Raw genomic sequence first — 22458 nt, 5'->3', positions numbered from 1 at the left:
AGCAAATAACTCAAGCCAGAAAGGTAACAGAGTGGGATCAGGTCAAGAAGACATTAAGATTGCACTCTAGAGACTACCTTCCCTACCAGGGCTTGATCTCAGAGTACAGACAAGCAGAAAGGGTAATTTTAAGGGAAAGACCTACTTTGGTAGAGGTTGTAGTTGAAAGTAGAACAAAAGTAGCTACTGAAAAATGGATAATTAGTAAGGCATATAAAACACAGCATGATAACTATAAAAAAAATCAATCAGCGGAGGTTAGAAAAGATTGGGAAGAAGAACTGGAAAAGCAATTTACAAGAAAACATTGGGAAGACATATGTATGGCTCCTACGTATGCAACCAAGTCAAGAAAATGTAGGATCTTTGCTTGGAAGTGCTTGCATAGGTATTCGTATACGCAAGCAGACTTTAAAATAATTTTCCTTAGGTAAACAGCAAATGTTGGAGGTGTGATGGGAAGAAGTTACTTGGAACATATGTTTTGGGAATGTAATGAGTTGGCAGATTTTAAAAGTTCCCTACAGAGTACTCTATCTGAAATAATGGATGTGCAAATGGCTTCATGTAAGGAAATTATTCCTTAGAGCTGTGGTACAGGATCTGAATTGCTTAAATAGTAAGACCTTAAGTTTAATTCTGTTGGCTGCCAAAAAAGCAATTACTGGAAAAAGAAAATTAAAGTCTACACCAACTGTGTTTGAGGTACTAAATATCATAAAAGAGATAAAAGAACTGCAACACAGATCTTTAGAAAAGGGAAGGAGCAACCCACACAGAAGTAAATGGAAAAGAAAATAATATGAGATGTATATTGCATTCAAATGGAAAAAATGTTAGAATGTTTTTTTTTTCTGTTAATGTGTTTGCCTGTGTCTTAAGTGATAATTTAATAAAGGTGTTTAAAAAATGTAAAAAACACTTCTCTAATCAATAGAGGAAAGGCAGAAATAACCCACTGCCATAATCAAATACACCAGCATTTAATCCAACAATAGTGGCATATAGCGTTCAAGCCCAGTGTACAAACCAGGCAACCTAAGTTACTAGCTCTGGTGCTTGCTTGCGAGCACAGGCACAGATGGATGGGTGTGTGCCCATTCTTCGGGGAGGGGGGCATGTACTTTCCATGTGTACCCAAGGAGCAATTGAGGCAGGCATTCTGGGGTTGGGTTTTCAGCCCACCAAGTCAGCATATGAAAGCAGCTCTCATCTCTCATTCATGAGCAGATAGGAATACCCACCATACATGGGGAGGACGCTGTGAGTTCCTGCAGAGATGCAGATAGCTTGTCCCCCAATACAGGGGGTGGGGGTTAGACTATCAAAATGCTCTCGATGCCAGGATAAAAGCAGAAAGTCCAAAGACCCTGATATCTACCAGGATAACACCCACTCTGGATGGCTCTTACCCTAGCAGTTTTGTAGAATGGAGGTTCCTACCTCTAAAAAAATAAATATGCATGTCCAACAGGGGGAGTCTTGATGGTCAGCATTTTAGAGGGGAGAGGAAGCATATAGAAAAAAAAACATCAGTATCCACTAAGAAGCAGAGGAAGAGAGAGAGAAGCAATGAGTCACTCCTTACTACATGGGATAGATATAAGCATTTAAGAGACCTCAACAATATAATTTTAAAAATATGGATTATACAGAACTCTCTACTCCATACCAAACACTTACAGATTTAGAGACGTTACAGGGCCATGAAAAAATTATCGAACGATGGCAGAATTAACACAAAGAATCAACCTAATTCCTTTTAATGACACTGTAATGTATAAGTTGCAATGCATTTTCCCTGTCCAGAGTAGTTGCAAAAATGGTAACACTGAAATATGCCTGATGAGAATCCACAACCGATGGTCGACATGGAATATTCTGAATTTTTTTTTTCTTTTCTATCCACATTCGTCCAGTGGCTCCCTTACATGCACAACCAAATGACCAATTGTTTCTCTTTCAAGATGAGAGCCAGCCCAATTCACAACTCACCCAGAGCAAGAACCAGATGGCTAATTTACTCAGTGACAAGGACTAGAGTCTGATCATCCCATTCCATGAGAGGCAAGAGTCAGGTGTTAGGAAATCGGACAATCTGATGTTTGTGCAGACACCTCTCTCAGACTAAACTCCTTTGCATCAACAGATTGTGACTTCCCCAAATGCTGCTAACTGGTAACCCATGTATGCTACTGCACAAACTAGTCCCTACCAATGTGGCATGATGATTAAACACATGCACTGCAATATCACCACGAAGAGTAGAATGTGTGTTCAGCAGATAAGATCAACATAAAACCATCACAATTTAATAAAGAACAAATAAAATCCTTCAAACAACAGGATGCAAATCCTCACAAATAAACAGGATGAGTGCTTTCGTCTATGCCTTCATCAGATCCTGATTACACTAGAACACTTATTTTTTTTTTTACATACTTTGGTAATCCAATCAAGTCAAGTCATCTCCTGAGCTTCCTGCTTTTCAATATAGGTTTTAAAGGCACCACTCCATAAGACCAGGGCTCCTGTCTGCCTGTAAATCAGCTATCCAGCGTGTTTCCAAGACTTCAGTTTTTTATGACAGGTCTCCACCTCTTATATTATCTGGCACTCTTTCCAAGGCTAGGAAGGAGAATTTATGTCCAGGATACTTTTGAATATGCTGTGACAAAGCATTAGTCTCTACATTAAGTCAAATATCACTAAGATGACGCAGAATCCTTTCCTTAAAAGGCTTATTGGTTTTTCCCAACATAAAATCATGGGCAGCTATATATTGATTTTATCTGCTGAACACGCATTCTACACTCTCTTTGTGGTGATACCACAGTACTTGTGTTTAATCTTCAGTCATTGTTTTAACACTGCAGTCCTTCAGTGGTTAGTGGTTTTTGTTTCCATGCGGCACGATGCAGTGCTCTTAACCCTATGTTTGCATACGTGTAGATTTGGTTGTACTTATGTTGCCTTCCTAGAAAATCTATTTAAATGTGGCTTAATTCCTTTTATCCAAGCACGTTTGGAATTAGACTACAAGACTTGTATGCACTCTGCACGTCTCAAGGAAGATATGATATTATATTATTTTTTAATTCCCTTTATTAAATTGTGACTTAAGACAGAGTTAAACATGCATCAAAAGAAAAGAAAACAAATCAAATTAACATTTTTTTCCATTTATATACATACATATATAAACCACATATTTTCTTTTTTTGTAACTATCAGTCCAGCATTACATAAATTGCTGAATTCCTGCCTTCCTTCTTTCCTCCTCCTGAACATTACTCTGCATGTGTTATCCCCACAATTTCCATTTAATTCTATGTAATTAGCTCCCTCCCTTTTCTAAAGATTCATATTCCAGTTCTTTTATCTGTTTTATAATGTTCAATACTACAAATACATTTGGTTTTGAGACTTTGATTTCCATTGTCTAGTAACTGTGTTTTTTGGCAGCCTACAAAATTAAACTTAAGGCAGAAAACGATACATACTGCCTTACCTGGGCCAAGCTAAGGGATTTGCTACAATACCCCACTAAGGTATAGTTGACAAACTCACTGAATGGGGTAACAATGCATACATAACATGCTGAATTGCCAAGACCCAGGAAGTCAGGACTGGTGATACCACCTCCACTAAAAAGACAACTCACCAGTGAAGTACCTCAGGGCTCCGTTCTGGGACCACTCCTATTTCGCATCAACTTCTAGGAGGTAAAGGCTAACATTAAAGGCCTTTGGCTGACCAAGTTCACATAGGACTGCAAATTGGAAACAATCACAGATTCCCCATGACACAATTATCCTACAAGAGGGCCTAACACAGTCATGGACTAAAACTCATGCCAAATAAATGCATTATTGTGCCTTTGGGAAAACTGCCACCCATGCTAACTATTTCAGCAATAAGACACCCCTAAGAGTTGATCTGGTAGTCAGGGATCAAAGAACATATGCAGACAGTAATCTGGCCTTTGACCATTTTGTGGCTAAGGTAGTAGAAATATCATTCTATGTCACCCAACTTGTAAGTACGGGCATAGCACCCATGTCCAAGGAAGTCATAGTGCCACTTTACTCAGCCCTTATCAGACCCATAAAATGCCCCCTTCATCATGTACCTGTCCCGACATATGCAACAGTTGGAACACCTATAAAGGTTCGTTACCAGCAGAATCCAGGGTATAAACATATTGTCCTATACAGATTGCCTTAAAGCCCTATTTCTATACTCTTTCTCCTACAGGTTACTAAGAGGTGATCTATGGCTGGCAGACATACAAAACAACGCCAGATCCAGATCCAGTTCTGATGGACCTTCTGCACATTAACAAAATCAACAGCATCAAAATCACTACATCAGAGGATTTAAATTTTGCTTGTGACGCAAGTAAGACATGTTGGCAGAAATATGCGTCTTAGGGGATCTCCATGCTCTGGAACAGTACCCCCATCCGTGTGAATCAGAGTCCAGGCCTAACCCTATTTAAGTGTATTCTTGACCAATGGATGGAAATTAGAAATTCACACCGACTCAGGCCTCCATGTTTCTGACAGACAGAGGCAGACAGTAATGTCCAAACTTACATACCTCCTCACCCATGTAACTTCTAGAAACTTACTAACATACTCCCCTACCCACATAACTTCTAGAAACATTCTAACATACATCCTCCTAATAAATGCCCATAATGCATGGGGACACATTTGGGTTGGATTGCATAGCTAGGCTTATAAAGGCCTTGGCAGTCATTAGTCTAGTATATATCTATGAATATATGAACCTATTTCTATATCTAGGCAGTTCATATCTTCCGTTCCAGCTCAAAAGACTCATTTTCCTTAGTTATGGACATTTGCTCACATATTTCTAACACAGTACTAAATGGGGAATTTTTAAAATCTGCCAACTCATTATACTCCCAAAACATACATTTCCAATTACCTCTTTCAACCCCATCACACCTCCAAATTCCCTATCTACCTGAGGCAAAATTATTTAAAGTGTGCTCGGGTTATAAATATATTTATGCAAACACTTCTAAGCAAAAATCCTAAACGTTCTGGACTTGTTGCACAGTTGGGAGCCACATATATTTTTTACTATTGTTCACTCGTAAATAGGTTTTCCAGACTATCTTCCCAATTTTTTCTAACCTCCACTGACTGATTCTTAAAGCTATTTACAATATTTTATATGCAATACTAATTATCCCTTTTTAAAAGCAGTGCCTGTTCTATATTCAACTAAAAACTCTACCACATCAGGATGTTCACTTAGGATTCCCTCACCCCTTTCCCTTTGCTTACACTCTGATATATAAATCCCTGGTAGGGACGGCAGTTTCTAGCCTGCAGTCCAAACATCTTCTGGGACTCGTCACACACTACCATCTTTCCCTCTCTAGTTACCTTGGCAACTTTGTTAGTTTTCTCAAGTAAATTCCATCCCCTCATGCCTGTTTTCTGAACCCCTACTTGAAGTCATCCCTATTGGCAACATTTCCTTTCTCCATTCTCGTGTTAGCTTAGTTCTTAGAATACCTTCTGTTACTTTACAAATATAACATTCTTTATTGCTGTCATTATTCTCTTTAAGAATCTGCATCCAAAATCACACTGTCTCCTTACTTCCTGGTATTCCCCCAATTCCATCATCATCCCTTTCTACTTTGAATTACAACATTCTGTTTATGTTATACATATGAGCCTTAACTGCACAGATCTAAAATATCCCTTCAAGTAAGGTAATCACAAACCACCTGTTCTATTGGAAGGATCAACTTATCCCATGTACCTATTGCCCCCCTCCTGTCCAAAATATCCTTAGCTGTGATAACAGAAGCCTTTTTAAACCATAATTATAAATATTTCATCTTATCCTATCTCCAAATATATGGATATTGCTGAAACAATTCATGTGTGTATACATAATTTACAGACAAAGCTGTCCTTTTCTTGATTTATCTCATACAAAATATCAACTGCAAATAAAGCCTATTTTTCTTGACTGCCACACCGATTATATCCTTGAATTTCTGAGTCCCTTATTTTCTTTGCAATTGCTTCTAAATATAAAGCATATAAAAAAGGAAAAGAGGATAGCCCTGCCTGCTTACTGTGTTCAAACACAACTTAGCAATGAGGAACCCTCCAACTTTAATTCTTGCCTACGATCTTTCATATATCCTCTTAATTAACTTATTTTTGTATAAGGGAATGCAAATGCTTCCATTGCCCTACTCATAAAATCCCAGCTTACTCTGTCAAATGCTTTCTCTGCATCAACACCCTCCAACAACAGCAGTATTTCCTTAAAGTATGCTTCACTCTAAATCAACAGTGCTCTATTAACATTTTCAAATGTTTGCCTCCCCTCCACAAAACCAGACTGGTCTATAGCAATTTTGGCAACACCTTTGTCATTCATTTAGCTAGGATATACAAAACACTTTATAATCAGGTTTTAAAATTAAAATGGGTCTATATGAAGCTGGGACTAACTAGTGTTTACAGTATGTTGGTAATACAGCCATCACAGCTTTCTTCCAAAATTTTCGTGCTTCTCCTCCTTTTAAAATATTGCTAAACAAAATCTTTCAGATCTTTATAACTTTCTTCCCTCCTAACTCCCAAACTTCCACCAGAATACAATCTGTTCTTCAAACTTTCCTGCAGATCAATTATACATTACCAGTTTTATTTCCTCTCCTCCTGTCTTAACTATTCATTGCCTACTGAGCCTCATGAATGTCTAACAATGGCATCACTATGTTTTCCATAAATATTTCCGTTAGCACTCTTTCTTGAACATTGCTTCATACAAATTTTCATAAAATTTCCAAAAAATATCTCTAATACTACTATGTGATCTCTTGATATTTTTCTTATTATAGGTCCCTTAATTTGCCAAAAGCCCTTTCTACTTTCTGTTGCCTAAGACATTGTGCTAAGTGTTTGTGCTATAGAGCTGTTATCAAAATAGTTGCTAAACAGCAATATTTCTAAACTAATGCATATTATCTAAATTCTCCCTTTACTTTCTCTTCAGCACTAAGCAGTTGTGCCTCTTCTTGTTCTGTGAGATTCTTCTTATTCTGCAACACTAACTTTTGTCAGACTGTCTAAATAATTTCTATTTCTATTACTTCTTAACCATGTCTCTTATCTCTAGCCAATTTTAAACCTCAATTTTTTTATTTTTTCCCATTCAATATCACTTCTAAAGAAATGTATATCTTCTCTAACTCTCAAGTCATTTCTACTACCCATTCCTTAAATTCCTCTTCTTTAACAGGTAGGTAGGAAAGTGCAAATGTCTATTTTTTACTTCTTTACTGTGTATATTTACTGTAATTATTATTGGTGCATGATCTGAAATAATTATGAGATGGGTCTTGAAGCTTTCAATTAAGTGCTCACGCTCCTATGAAATGTAATTTCTATCCAGTCTAGCCCAGTTATTATACCTTAGGGAATAATATGAAAAAAAAGTTCCTACTACTGAACTCACATCTTCCATACAAAATATTTTTATACATTTTGTAAGAAAACTATCATTTTTTATAGCTTCTCTTCTTGGTCCCTCTGATGCATCCTCACTATTGTAAATCAAATTCTAGTTACCATTTATATATAATATCCCCTGATAAAAGCTGATCTCTTCTTCTCAAATTTTCTTAAGCTCCACACAGTAGCAGGCTTTGGTGGAATATAAATACATGGCAGCTTAATCCTCTTCCCTTACTAATAGACCTTTACTACCACAACTCTACCACTAATGTCTTTTTTTTCTCTATCACAGTTGGAGCCTTTATAACAATTATTATTATTACTTCTCTTTTTATTTGTCCCTGATATTCTACTGAGTATCCACCATGAAAGCCTTTCTTTGTCAAATTCACATGCTTATTTCTTCCAAAATGCATCTCCAGCAGAATTGCTATTTTAGCTTGTATTTTTAATACAATTCAGTACTTCTTCCTTTTTGTCTATACCTGTAAGACCATTTATGTCCCAAGATAATATGGACAGAATAGCCAGTATGATAAAAAGTGATTCTTCCCACCTAGTATACACGACAGTTTTTTAAATGTGTATTTCCAAAGTTTGTCCTATATACACACACTATTTGGTACTCTGATCTTTTATACTGCTTTTTTCCTCTCATCTCCATCTGAACCTATGTCACATTTCAGTTTTAATGAAAACCATCAAACAAAAACAAAATACATTTTCAGATCACTTCCATCCCATTTTAACTTGGAACAAATAAAAAAAAGTATGTACATCTGCAAAAAATGAAAATTCTTCAGAAAGGAACAATTGCCCCAAATTGACAGCTGTACCCACAGACATAATCTAACCTATAATTAAGGTTATACATGCTAAAGGGCATGTTACAGCCTGTGTTCTCACATATACTAACTAGTACTTTTCATTTCTTTATCTCTATTCCATGCCCAAATGTGAAACCAGCTTGTAAGCTTTCAGAGAACATCAACTTTTAGTAATAAGAAAAAAGAACACTGGCTCTTTAAATAAATATAAATTGTACAATGCATTAAAGTATGCAGGCTGCTAGGGGGCATCACTTATTCAATTCTCACAATTTCATACTTTATATTTCACTGAACTGTTTGCCTTTGTACCTTTACATTTAACACTTTACTCATCAAAGAATGCTTAGAACTTTCAAGATTAATTGCTTGCACCTGCAGACATCTTGTTTCCATGTAAAAGTAGACAGCAATGAGAAAAAAAACTGCTAGGATCTCTGCAGATGCATGAAGGAATCTAAATAAATTTCACTCCGAACATAATCTACAACTGTCTTTAGCTGCAGACTTCTTGACTCCCACAGCAAACATTTGCCAACAGAAAAAACAAGTTAATATCTTTGCAGATGCACAGAAATTATAACTTCTCATGGCTTTCATCACAGTGTTATTTTTCAAGACTTTCATCGTGGTCTTATTTTTCAAGCCTATTTCCCTAATCTAGGTGCAATAATCTAAACATCCACCCTTGCAAAAATAAAAGAAATTTTATTAATTCCACATATAATATAATATAATATAATATAATATAATCAGTACGCTTTTACACCACACTACCCCAGCAGCCCAAGATCACACATTATTAAATTAATCTTGCTTCTCTCCATCTGGTCTTAAAGCCTACAGTTCTTATAATGAAAAAAGTACTTTTTACTGTAATATCTTTAAAATATAACAGTCAATGAACATACTCTCAACATGTAAAATACCTCAGACTACACACTATACAGAATTGCTTTGCTATACAACATGCAGCTTTTATCAAGAAATGTATCCAGATACTAATAAGAACAAAACTTCTTTTTTTTTTTTTTTTTTTTTTTTTTTTTTACTTATAGCATCCTTAAAAATTAATGACAAAGCAGGCACATACTTTACTGTTACAGTCCACCCACAAGTTTAACAAAGTCAGCAAAGGTCCAGTCTTTCTCAGCCATTTTTTTCTTGCAAAGCCATATTTCACAAATGTGACTGATGCTTTATAGTCTCCAATTTATTCACTAATTTCAGTATTGCTTATCTTCATCCTGTTCATCTCCATTTCCCATCACTCGATTCTTTTTAAGTCCAATGTATTCCTGCTTTGCCTGTTCAATCAAGTCCTTTTTTTCTGTCCCTCAAATATTTTCCTTTTGAACAATGAAAAAAGGTTTCACTAGCAAAGTCTCTCCATGAGCTTTGTCATAAGAATGATAACTACCATGAATAATGAATGATAATGAACTACCACATAGGAGGTAACCCCCTGAAATCTGAAAAAGTAATAAATTATCTAGGGATCCAAGTAGATGGTCAGCTTTCCTTTGATAACCATGATGCCAAGGTGGTTAGAAAATCCTTCTATGCGACTCATCTGATCACGAAAGGGTTCTCATCAAGATCCAAGGATGTAGTGGTGCCCCTCTACTCTTCCCTCATTAGACCCATTATTGAGTACAATGCACCGATTGGAATGTACCTGGCTAGGCATCTCCAGCAGCTGGAGAGACCACAGAGGTACCTCACTAAGAGGATTACTGGCCTCAAACAGTTGCCCTATGCAGCACAATTGAAAAAAACTAAGGCTTCTCTCTGTTGCATACCGCCTTCTCAGAGGCGATCTCTGTCTAACATACAGAGCCATGTCCAACCCACAACTGTTGAACATGCTCCATCTTAGCAAAACCAAATGTACTTGAGCTACACGCTTTAGGGATATAAACCTCAGCACAACAATGAATAGAACATGCTGGAGGGATAGATTCCCTTCGCAAAGACTTCCCTTGCTATGGAACAAAGTCCCGATCTACATAAGACAGAGCCCCTCACTATCACTCTTCAAGAGGTACCTTGACGAGTGGATAGGTAACAAAGTTCACACCAGGGATCATACCAACAGCTCTACTAGATAGGGGCCAAGGGTACTAGCTGCTAGATCAAGGGCCTAGGGAACTAACCAAAGGGGCGGTGAATACCGCACAAAGTGGCTGGGCTAATATATGCCTTCGGGCAGATAGCCCAGTACCTACCTATGAACCTATAATGAGAATCTCTGTCTGTTGGCTCACTTTTTGCTGGATAAACTATTTCCTCCTTAGCCTGTTCTGCATCCAAAAATGTCTTTGATCCTCCAGGAACAAAATATTCTGAAGGCAGCTGGATACAGCAGTAGCTTGAATCTTACAATTGCTTTTTGAAATTCCCTGATTGCTAGTATAAATTTACTTCTCTTTTGCTGGTATACAGTAATTAATCAATTCTCCATATACTCTGCTGTTTTCAATTTTTAATACTTTTCCCTTCTACCATAGTTTTATCAGGAATAACTCTTTTTGCTGGTACGATTGCATCCTTACTAACTTAAGTCCTGGCTGCTTTCTCAGGGACAGGTTTGGAGCAAACACTTTTGATTAACAAATTCTGCTGTAGAATACCAGTTCAGTTGTTTATTTGTGCTTTCATAAAATTAATACAGTCTGCAGGGTCGGGGGTTGGTATAATGGTTACGGTGTCTGCCTCACAGACAAAAGGTACACGGTTCAATTGGAGCAGTTAGTCTAATAATTCACTATGGACCTATATATTTTCCAATTTCCCTGGTACAGCTGAAAATCTCAGGTTTTCATGAGTGATCTTTCTTCTAATTCTACCTTTTTTTGAAAGAGCTCTTTTTGAGGTGCCTCATACTAGGCCAGCCTTCTCTTAATTTCTGCCTCTATAATTTCACTTTTATCAGTTCATCTGAACAGTTACTTAAAGCTTTGTTTTTTTATTTTTCTAACCTTTTATTATATGAATCATTATATCCCTTCAAGCACTTCTGAGAACGTTTGATTTTATTCCTGTAAATTACTGGAAGCCATCTCCTATATCAAAGTTGAAAATTGAACTGCTTTTTGCTAAACAGCTATCGGATTCTTCCCAGCCAGTGTTTTCTCTTCACCTTTTCTGGTTGATTTTCCTTCAGACTGTCTAAATTTCTTTGTTGCTGGCATCCAGGCAGTGGTACTTACCAGCAAATACCTACATAGGTTCATAGGTGTGTGTACTTGACTAATGACCCTAGGGCCTTTACAAGCCTAGCCATAGGATTACCTGGCATAGTGCCACCCAAACTTTGTTCCCAGTGCCTCTGTCGAGTAGAGCCACTGGAGTTATCCCTGGGGTGAATTTTCAGTTTCCTATCCACTCATCAAGATTTCTCTTAAAGAGGGTCAGTGAGGTTCTCTGGTTGACATGTATGGAAAAGTCTATTCCATAACATGGGCAGTCTCTGGGTGAGGAACCTATCCCTCCAGCATGTTCTGTCAATTGTGGTAATGAGGTCAAGGTCTCTGAAGCATGTGGTGCGGAGGGATTGGGATTTCTTTAGATGTAGCAATTCTAACAAAGCTGGGTCAGTCATCGCTTTGTAAGTCAAGCAGGGATTGCCTCTAAGTAGGCGATATGAGACAGAGAACAGTTGGAGTTTTCTGAGTCTGTCCATATAGGACAAGTGTTTAAGGCCAAGGATCCTCTTTGTGAGGTACTTTTGTGGCCTCTCCAGTTGTTGCAGGTGTCTAGTGAGGTATATGCCAAATGGGGCACTGTACTCGATGATTGGCCTAATGAGGGAAGAGTAGAGGGAGACAATGACCTCTTTCTTCCTGGATGCAAAACCTTTAATAATGAGATGTACCACACAGAAAGACTTTCTGACCACATTGGCAATGTGGTGATCAAAAGAGAGGTTGCTGTCAACCTGTGTTCCTAGATTTCTTATAATGCCCTCTTTTTTCAATGCCTACCATCAATGTGGTAATTAATGGGAACTGGGTTTTTCCCAAAGGTGATGACGACACATTTTTTGGCATTGATCTTAAGGCCATGGTTCTAACACCAGTCATCAGTCTCAGTGAGTCCATTCTGTAGGATGTCACCATCACTTGGGGAGTTAATAGCAGCTCCAAACTTGCAATAGTCTGTGAACTTTGTCAGCCAAAGTCCCTTTGTTTTGTCTTGGACTTCAGAGAACTAGATACCAAACAGGAGAGGACCCAGGACCGAACCCTGTGGGACTCCACTTATGACTAGTCGGCAGTCTGACTTGAAGTCAGCTACTTTCACACTGTGTGTTCCATCTGTGAGCCAGTTTGCAACCCACCTAGTGATATAGGGGTTGATGCCTAGCTTGGTGAGTTTTTCTATGATTCTTAAGTCAGGAATGGTATCAAAAGCATTGGCCAGATCAAAGTAGGCTGTATGAACCACCTTACCTTCATCCACAGCTCTGGTGACTGACTCAAAGAAGTTGACCAAGTTGAGGAGGCATGATCTACCCTTCACAATACCAAACTGTGTGGGATCCAGAGTTTGGGGATTCCCTATGTCCTTGTTTATTAGGTACATGATGATGCATTCCATAGCTTTGCATATCAGACTTGTCAGGCTAATGTGGCGATAGTTCCCAGGGTCTGTAGTTGCTCCTCCTTTGTGGAGAGGGATGCCTGCAGCAGTGTGCCATTCGGTAGGAACAAAGCCTGAGGTGAGGCTGTGACTGAACAGGGCACACAGGTGAGGTGCCAGTTCACTCTGTAGTTTATGTACAGCATAGCCAGAGATATTGTCAGGTCCCATAGAAGCTGTATTCTTGGCCTTGTACAGTACTGTTTTAACCTGTGCAGCAGTAATACTGGGTGCCTGGCAATCTATTGGTATTGTGATTGATCCTTTGAGGGGAGACGGGTAAAGCTGGCACTGAATCTGTCGGCCAGTATACTGGCAAAATCTGTTGGCTGGGTATAGGAGGTACCATAGTGCAGTATCGCAGAGCAAATCTGGGCACTGCCATGGAGATTCTTTACCCAACTATAGAAGGCCTTGTGGTTGTCTTTACTATCTGCTGTAATTCTGTTTTCATAGCTAGCTTTAGAGGATTTGATGAGGGTTCTCAACTTTTTGATGAGGCTGATAACGGAGTTTTTCCCAGTCTTGGGACTTCACCTTATTCTGCATCAGTTTCCTCCTCCTGTTGTAGAGTTTGTTTATGGCAGGGGACCACCAGATTGGCTTCCTTTTTTTCTGGAGAAGAGCAAAATTGGGTATGGCGAGATCCATGCATTTGTGTACACTTTCGTACAGTGCATTGGTGTATGATTCGGTGGTCATGCAACTATTCTTCATTTGCATGGGTGCTGTGAAGTTAGCCACCTCTGTTTTTAGGAGTCCAAAGTTAGCTTTGGAGAAGTTTTCATGGTGGTTACCTTTGCAGGGGGGGGGGGGGGTGCGGGGGGGGGGTGGATTTCCAAGGTGATTAGTTTGTGGTCGGATCTAACAAGGGAGGAGCTGACTATTGTTGTAGAGCAACGGTTGCCCGTGTTAGTAATGACCAGGTCAAGGATGTTGCTACCTCTAGTTGGGGTAAGAACAAGCTGGTCCAGGGCACTGGAATTAATGAACTCCAGGAAACGTTGGGCAAGTGTATTGGTACATGAGTAGTTTTCCCAGTTTTTGTTTTCACAATGGGAGACATGAAATTAAGTTCAGTGTGCAGCCATCTTGGAAGTCACGATATCAGATTTTTGAAGTTTGCTTTCAAAGTATATAAAATATATTGCAATTTTTTTATTTGCTTATTCTACGTAGTATTAGACACCATCCGAATCTGGACTGATGGCTAATAAACATCCTTATGACAGAATACTCATGGGATATAGGTCTCAAAACAAAGAGCAGGATTAACATCATTATGGTATTTTTAAGTGTAAAGACAAGACTGCATCATACACTGGGGTTTTAGTGAAAATAAATATAGTGATGTATCCAGCTAGACATCTATGACCTTTTAACTTACTAAACTACAAAAGATTTTTTTTTTTACTTTACACTCCACAGATTCAGTCTCTGTCAAGCTGTCTGGTTATGCACCACAATCTGCAAGCTACCTGGTTATGATGAAGGGATAGAAACCTGAAAGCGCTAACCTTTGTATTGTGAGATTTTATCTTATATTTAGTTTTATTCTAATAAATTTCCTAGCTGTGGCACTGTCGGTGGTTTTCTATATTTGCTACTCAGAGATTAAAGTTGCTTATAGGCAAAAATAATTACCTATGAAAAGGGAGACGATATGTTGACGGGTGGTATGTATGTAGCATATCTCTCCTTTCTGGACAGTTAGACCTTAGAATTAATCTAGGGGTGGGATGTTCAGGTGTATTCATGTAAAACTACATAAAGTAGTTTTCAATGTAGCCATTTTGTAATACTGGATCTCAAACTAATTAAATAAATATAAATAATCACTTGTCATATTCCTCAACCTCTATGCAATAACTTTACCATGCAACAGACTATCGTTGCCTGCAGAGTACCAGGGCCTGAAGGTCTTATGTCAGATTTTTATGCTGTATTCATTGTGGCTCAAGATGTAGGACATTGACTTTTGATGCTGTGAGATCAAGACTATTGGTTCTATTCCCATTTCAGGTGCTTGGATTAACATTCCAGTACTAACTCTACAGTCTAGAATAAGGGGAAGATGATGCATATCTGAATAAACCATCCTTTGGATATGTTAAACTAATAATCTACATGCCTGAGTTAGTGACAGCTCATGTGGATGTAAAATTTCTCATAGCACTTATGAAAAAAAGTACAGAGTACCTTCATTGTTATATTTACAAATTTAATCTGGCTTTTTCTTTGGTCATTAAAATTGGATAATCTTTAAAAAAAATAGTCAAGCGTACTTTTATAAACATATAAAACATATGAAAAATAAAGATACATGCATCAGTCACTGATAAATTGACAGAATTCAAGGACCACTTGAACCCCTTCTAAGTACCACCCAAACAATTTTATCAAAGATCAAAAGTAAAATATGGTGAGCATGAGTCTTGTGTGAATAAATAAAATTTAGAACAGCTGTATCATTAACAGCAGCAGAACATTCTGCATTTTGATGCAACCATGAAACAGCAGAAGGCAACCATTACCTGGAGTGCAGCATTGTATGCTCTACCCATAAATGAATGCCAGGCATGTGGCAATACCATTGCTCTATGCCATTCAGAAGGCTGTATCTGAACCTAAAAGACACAAAAAATATATAAATTAGGTTAAAGAAATAGAAAAGAATACACAGCATGTCATACTTTAAAGATAACATAATATGTTTTGCATGAACATTTATTGAAAAAATGGAATACGTTTGAAGTCTGTGTTATGTGCTGCTGTCCTTAGATACTAACAGTAATTCAAGTGATATCTTCCCCCAGTCTACAAGATCTTGGCCAATGGCTCTCTATCACGCACCTTACTGATTTATTTATTCCTCTATAGGGCAAGATCCAGAAAACATGACTCCGGATAAGAGCCCCAGAGTGTACTTACATCTTAACCAGAGGATGTTAGCAGCTACTTATTCCTTAGAGAAGTTAGAGTAAGGTGGTATGAAGCATGCTAGTTAATTAGGTCCTGCTAACTCCTGCCAATTTCCTTCCCAGTCCCTGAAGCCGCAATACCAAAGTTCCATAATTTCTGCATGCCCTGGCAAGTTTACATGCAACTGCACATGAATTCTCTGGTGTATACAGCAGAAAACCACCAGCAGCATGTGCTCATTAGCCTTGTACCATGTGGATGCAACACCTTGTGTTCCTTTTAGGTTTCACCCAAGCTGCAAGTCGGAGCTGCTTCCATCCTCACACAGACTGATGAACCTATACTGGTGCCTATGTCCCACAGCATGTTTATATGCACACTGCAATCCTTGGGAGATTAATTGGCCAAAACCTTCCACCACCTGAAATAACAGACAGGGGTTTTCTGGCACACAGTCAGGGCTTCGGCCATCTACACTACTGGTTTGGGCCAATTCATGGGATATCTTATGTACTGCCATAATTTGTTTATTTATAAACTGATTCTCAATGGGAATACATAACTTGTGGCTGCAAGTCCACAACTGTGAAAAAAAAAGTTGAACTAGCAAACACTTAGATGAGTACATATTACAAAGGTAGCTACCTAACAACTTGCTGTAAAGTTCAGATCCTCAGGGGCATCTTAACTGTCAGGTTCTTGTTTTGTTTTAAACAATCTGTCAGCACAGGGTGCTCTTCTGACAATGAGTCTTCTGGCATTAAAATCAAAGGTTCATCTTTCCTTTCATCTATGTCAAAGGAATGCTGTCTGCCTGAAGTCCACCACATGAAATAAGCTCCTAAAACTGAAAGAGAATATCCAAACCCTACAAGAGAATGGGCTGAATCTTATCCAGAAACTTTAGTGCATAAGCAACAGTTCTGTGCAGCCAGTCTAGCATTAACCAATAATCTACTGGACTGCAGAAATTAAAAAGTTAAAGATGCATACATAGAAAAATACGTTAAAGCAACACTGTTAATCATATACAAAGAAAACATACAAATGCAAAGTTATTTCCTGCCAAAAAACAGCTTGGAAAGGAAAATAAAAGTATAAACCATACTACTAAGCGTGCATGCTGTTAATCAATATGAACTTGCTTATATCACAGTTGTCTGAGTTATATTCCTTGACTCTGTAATATCTATTGTTGCTTGCTTTATATGCGAGCAATTTGCTTGTGTTTAACTGCTACAGTATTTTTGACATGCTCTGAGATCACAGCCCCCGCCCCAAACCACTATCACCACTAAGAGACAGCAAGAGCTTTTTACATGTCTTGCTGAGTGTTATTTCTTTAAGTTCAGTCAACTTGGAGTATAAATAAAGTGGGTGTGGGAGGTGAAACCCCCACACAGAAATAGATATATCTTGGCCAATGGCACAGTGTGTGTGTGTGTGTGTGTGTGTGTGTGTGTGTGTGTGTGTGTGTGTGTGTGTGTGTGTGTGTGTGTGTGTGTGTGTGTGTGTGTGTATACACACACACACACTATATATATATATATATATATATATATATATATATATATATATTTATATTTATATATATATATATATATATATATATATATATATATATATATTTATTTATATATGGCCTCACTTCATAAGCACGAATTGCTGAAATATCGAATTTCAGAAACTCGTGTCCATGAAGTCGAAACTTCAAAATAACAAAAGTGCATAAGCACGAATAGGACTATGTCGAATTCGCGCTTATGCATGTACGTTATGTTGCGGAAGTGTTTGGCTGGGATGGTGTCTGCAGTTTAAGGTGAGCGAGTGTGCGTGAGTGTTTTTCTAACTTGTACGAGTGGGTTAGGGTAGGGAGGTGGAGGTATGATTGTGTGTGTTGGCTGTGTGTGATTATTTTTTTCTTTACTGTTTGTGCAATCTCAGAGTTAGTATATATAAGTAGGGGGGGTGCAAGGGGGCTTGCCCCCCTGCATTTGTGTAGTGTAGGTGTGTGTCTGTGTGGTGTTTTGTTGTAATTAATTGTTTTGTGGTGTGAGTGTTATGGTTTGTGTATTGTGTATGTTTGATGTTTTGGTTTCGTGAGTGTGACGTGTTGGTGTTGTGATGGTTTTGGCTTTATACTGTCGAAATGCTAAAATTCGATATTTCATCATTTCAGTAATATGAAGTGAAACCATATATACACACACAGTTTATGCATTCTCGAGTGGTGGGTTTCCAGTTGTTTGCTGTCTAACTACGGTAAGCAGTTTGAATGACTTGTAATGGGATCACTCTGCAGTCAGTCAGTTTGTTAAGTTATATCTGCTGCACATAACCATCTGTTTTTCACAAATATATTTCTTCATTATGATATGGAATAATCTCCTTATGGGTACAGACAGAGTTCCAAACTGGGGCTGTTCACAATGTACAGTAGACTCCCTCTTGTCTGGTCTCAATGAGACTGGACCTTAGACTGGATATGGACCGGAACTTAGACTGGATAAACAAATGGCTGGTCATAATAGCATTTATAGGTTAGAAATCATCTAGAATAACAGGATTTGTGTTAGTATGCATTTTTTCTAATGAATTTGAAGTATAAACCTCAAATGTCTGTCATTATTTAGCCCAGAGGAGGCGGAAGTGTTGTTTTTCTCTGTTTTCTTTTGCTAGGGCTATGGCAGAAATTTGATGACCAGTTAAAGAGAGGCCAGATAAGAGGGAGTCTACTGTAAGTACTTTGAAAGGGCACTCTAGAGGAAAAAAGACAGAGTCTTATTGTTAGATTAGAAACTTTATAATGGCATTCTGCTTTCTAGTTGCCATTCAGTTTTAGGTTTTTGGCAAGATAAAGAGAGTCTTAAAACAGTAATTTGTTGTTTAGCCTGCAAAGTAACAGTACTGCTCTAAGCTACATGGTGAACCATCCAGCATTCTTCAGAGGTTCACTGATGTTCTCTTTTTGATGAGCCTATAATGCATTTATTTTCTCTGCAGACTGTGACAAGCTGACTAGGTCTGAAAAACAGGCCCATTTTCAGCAATGCCCCGGGAAGAAAATCTCAACAGCTGTACAACTATAACATGAATATGACAGTATAATCAAGTATAAACATATTGGAAGTTACAGTTGTTAGACAAACCTTATTTTATATATTTTTAGAACACCAAATACAGATTAAATATGAAGTGAAGTAGAAAGAAGGACAGCACCACTCTGACTGCAAGTTAGTATTGGGTATACAATAAGTTACAGAAAATAAAGGAGAGCTCGAGGAAGACTGACACTAAATGCATGTTGGATAGTACTTATTAATAGTGAGTTGTTGCTTGCATTTATTTTTTGGGAGATGAATAGGTTTTAGTCAATGAAAAAGGATGCAACTGTTATTTGCGTGATGTGAGTATTCATTAATTTAATGTCTTATGTACAAGTTCTGTTGTTAGACAGTTACTTACTAAGTTTTTGAAGTAAGGTTGTAAAGCTTGATTCAGTTCTAATATCACGTGTTCGTAGCTTTTGTTAATGCTGATTGAGTATAGTGAGTCACCAGAATAACTATTTAACCTAGTAATGGTTAACAGCGATCTCAATGACCGTGGAGATAAGTGTTTATATAGTAGGGTATTTCTTAAGGTTATAGATTATGCTGTGGATAAGTCTGAGGTGGTATGTGATTCATTCTATCATGAAGATTCACTGTATATTTGGCTATTTTACTGCATATTTGTTCAGGTTTGTGCTGCAGACTTTTCTGAATGTTAGCAAGAATTATTATTGAATAACAACATCTGTGCAGTTAGTGAGACAAGGTTTAAGGCATCTGAGAGTACCCTGGCAGTACAAGGTTTCAATACTTTCCACATATTAAGACCACTGGCCGCACAAACAAGTGCTAAAAGTCTCGATATACGTCAAACAGGATGACATGCTGGAGTTCATCCACATGCAGATCACCACAGACAAAATCCTGTACCATATCCTAGCCAGCTATAGGTTACCCTCCATGTCCCAAGAAGCTCATAATGCATATCTGGATCTACTGCAGACACTTATCATCCAACCTATCCCCCTACTCAGGGGAGACTAATTACCCCTCTATACACTGGGAATCCTACATAGCCTCAAATCTAAAGGTGCAGAGATTTTTGGACTTCGTAAATACAAACATCCTTGACTAATTAGTGAATACACCCACTAGAGTCTCCAACATACTGGGCCTCGTGCTCATAAATATGGGAAAACGCTGCACACCCCACACCCCATCTCATTCTCCCTGGTAAGGTCTGACCATAAAGCTGACTCCTTTCAAATCAAAATCAACTCTGTGATCCCATTAAAACCAGTAACAGTTAGGAACTATTCCAAGGCAAATTACCTTTGATTATGTGATGGTCTGTCAAAATTCAGTGCCCCCTCCAGAGCAAAGCAGCCCATGCTGAACTGCTCTCAAAACCTCTGTACAGCCATGTCAATGGCTGCATACAGGCTGCTGCACCTACCAAAAGTAAGTTCAGGACAAGACCCAGAAATACACTGCCCTCGTGGCACCCCAAATTTAACAGGATATACAACAAAAGGAAAAGATTATGGCAAAAATCAGGAAGGGTAATTCCTATAAAGATAAAGACTCTCTCATCAAACTAAATATGCAACTAAGAGGGCTAATTAGGTCAACCGAAGCCAGCTTTGAGGTTAAAATAGCATCCCAGGTGAAAGGCAACCATAAGGCCTTCTTCAGCTATGTCAGAAACCTCAAGGGCAGTCAATGTGCTGAACTGGTGATTAATGGAGCCACATTCATTGAGCCTGGCAATATAGTAAACTTGTTAGTGGACAAATTCAGTTCCAGCTCACCCCCCACAACCCCCCCCAAAAAATATCCTCAAATATAACCCCTCCAACTATAACCAAGTAATGTGCACTCTCTGCATTTGCTAAAGCCAAGAACAAGGCCTCAGTGAGCCCACATAACATCTCAGGATGCATCCTGAACAGTCTATAATATGACTTATCAGGACCCCTGGTGTAATAGTTTTAACTATAGTCTTAAAACAGGCATTGTAACACGTGAATGGAATACTGTGACAGTCACCCCCCTTTCATAAGGGAGGACCTTCAACAGATCCTGGAAACTACAGACCCATTAGTCTGACCAGTCTTACTTGCAAAGCCACGGAAATAATTATTATGGAAATCATCAAAAAGGACATAGGAGACCTCCAGACACTGGACCCATCCTAGTCTGGCTTTGTCAAAGGAAGGTCATACTTACTGAATCTGAAGGACTTCTTTGAAAAGGTCACGAAGGAAATGGATGAGGGGAAAATGGTGCAAACTGCCTACGCAGAAATGGCTAAAACATTTGATACAATATCCCACTCGGGCATCATTAACAAACTTACGGAATTAGGTATAACCTCCCTTTAACGTGTTGGATAGTTAGCTGGCTCACTGATGGAACCCAGGAGGTTAGAATCCGTGAGGCCACTTCTACAAAAAGGCGGGTCACCAGTGGAGTCACCCATGGCTCTCTGCTAGGCCCACTCCTCTTTGGCATCTACTTCTCGGATGTCAAAACCAATGTGAAATGCCCCTGGCTAACCAAGTTCGCAGAAGATTACAAACTGGAAGCAGTCATTGGAACCCCCCACCCCCTAAAAATGAGAATGCCCTTGAGGGAGGTCTAACAAAGTAAACTCTTGTTGTGAAAGCTATATCTTAAAAATCAGTACCAAGAAATACATTATAGCATCTTTTGGAAAGTCGGCCACCGTGGGTAACTATGTCATCAAAAAAAATCCCTAAAAGTTTATTCACTAGTCAGGGTTCTAGGAACTCATTGTAGACATTAACCTAATCATCGACCAACACGTAAGAAAATCCCTCTATGTTGCGCAACTTACAAGTAAGGGCATGACATCTAGGTCCAGACTGGTCATCAAACCACTGTACTTGGTCCTCATCAGAAAGTATAATGCCCCTTTCGGTATGTGCCTGACCAGAAACATGCAGCAAATGGAATGTCCACAAAGTTTCCTTACAAAAAGAATACAGGGAGTAAATACAATGTCCTATGCTGATCACCTCAAAGCCCGGTTTCTTTACTTGGTATCAAAGACTTCTGAGAAGTGATCTTTGCCTGGCATACAAGGCATCCCAGGATCCTGATTTGATGAACCTTCTGCACATCCACTAAACAAAAGATCAGAACTACTAGAATAAAAGACCTAAATTTTGCTAGCGACATAAATAGCACATACTGGAAAGACAGATATGTTTCTCAGAGAACTCCTATTTTTTAGAACAGGCTCCCCATCCATGTGAAGCAGAGTTGCTCCCTATCCCTATTAAAGAGCAACTTGGACCAATGGATGGGCAATCAGAAATTCACCCCTGGTCTTGCATCTATGTCTCTGATGGACAGAAGCAGTCAATAAATCACTCCCAACACAAATCAAATTTGTGGGTCACACTTGGGTTGCACGGCTAGGCTTATAAGACCCCTAGTGGTCGTTAGTCTGGTATACACCTA

General features: G+C 38.6%; 1 protein-coding gene across 1 annotated transcript in view; it reads right to left on the bottom strand.

Moving 5' to 3' along the window:
* Positions 1–22458, bottom strand: part of FOCAD (focadhesin) — a 2336882-nt gene that overhangs the window by 819606 nt on the left and 1494818 nt on the right. Inside the window, exon 22 of the mRNA XM_044060381.1 lies at positions 15529–15621. Within this exon, the coding sequence (XP_043916316.1) occupies positions 15529–15621 (93 nt within the window). The remainder of the gene's footprint in view (positions 1–15528; positions 15622–22458) is intronic.

This window comes from Protopterus annectens, chromosome 2.part0 (assembly GCF_019279795.1).
Source record: "Protopterus annectens isolate FY-2018-M chromosome 2.part0, PAN1.0, whole genome shotgun sequence".
Classification (NCBI taxonomy): Eukaryota; Metazoa; Chordata; order Ceratodontiformes; family Protopteridae; genus Protopterus; species Protopterus annectens.
The sequence above is the reverse complement of the archived record's forward strand: the minus strand, read 5'-3'. Positions and strand labels throughout refer to the sequence as shown.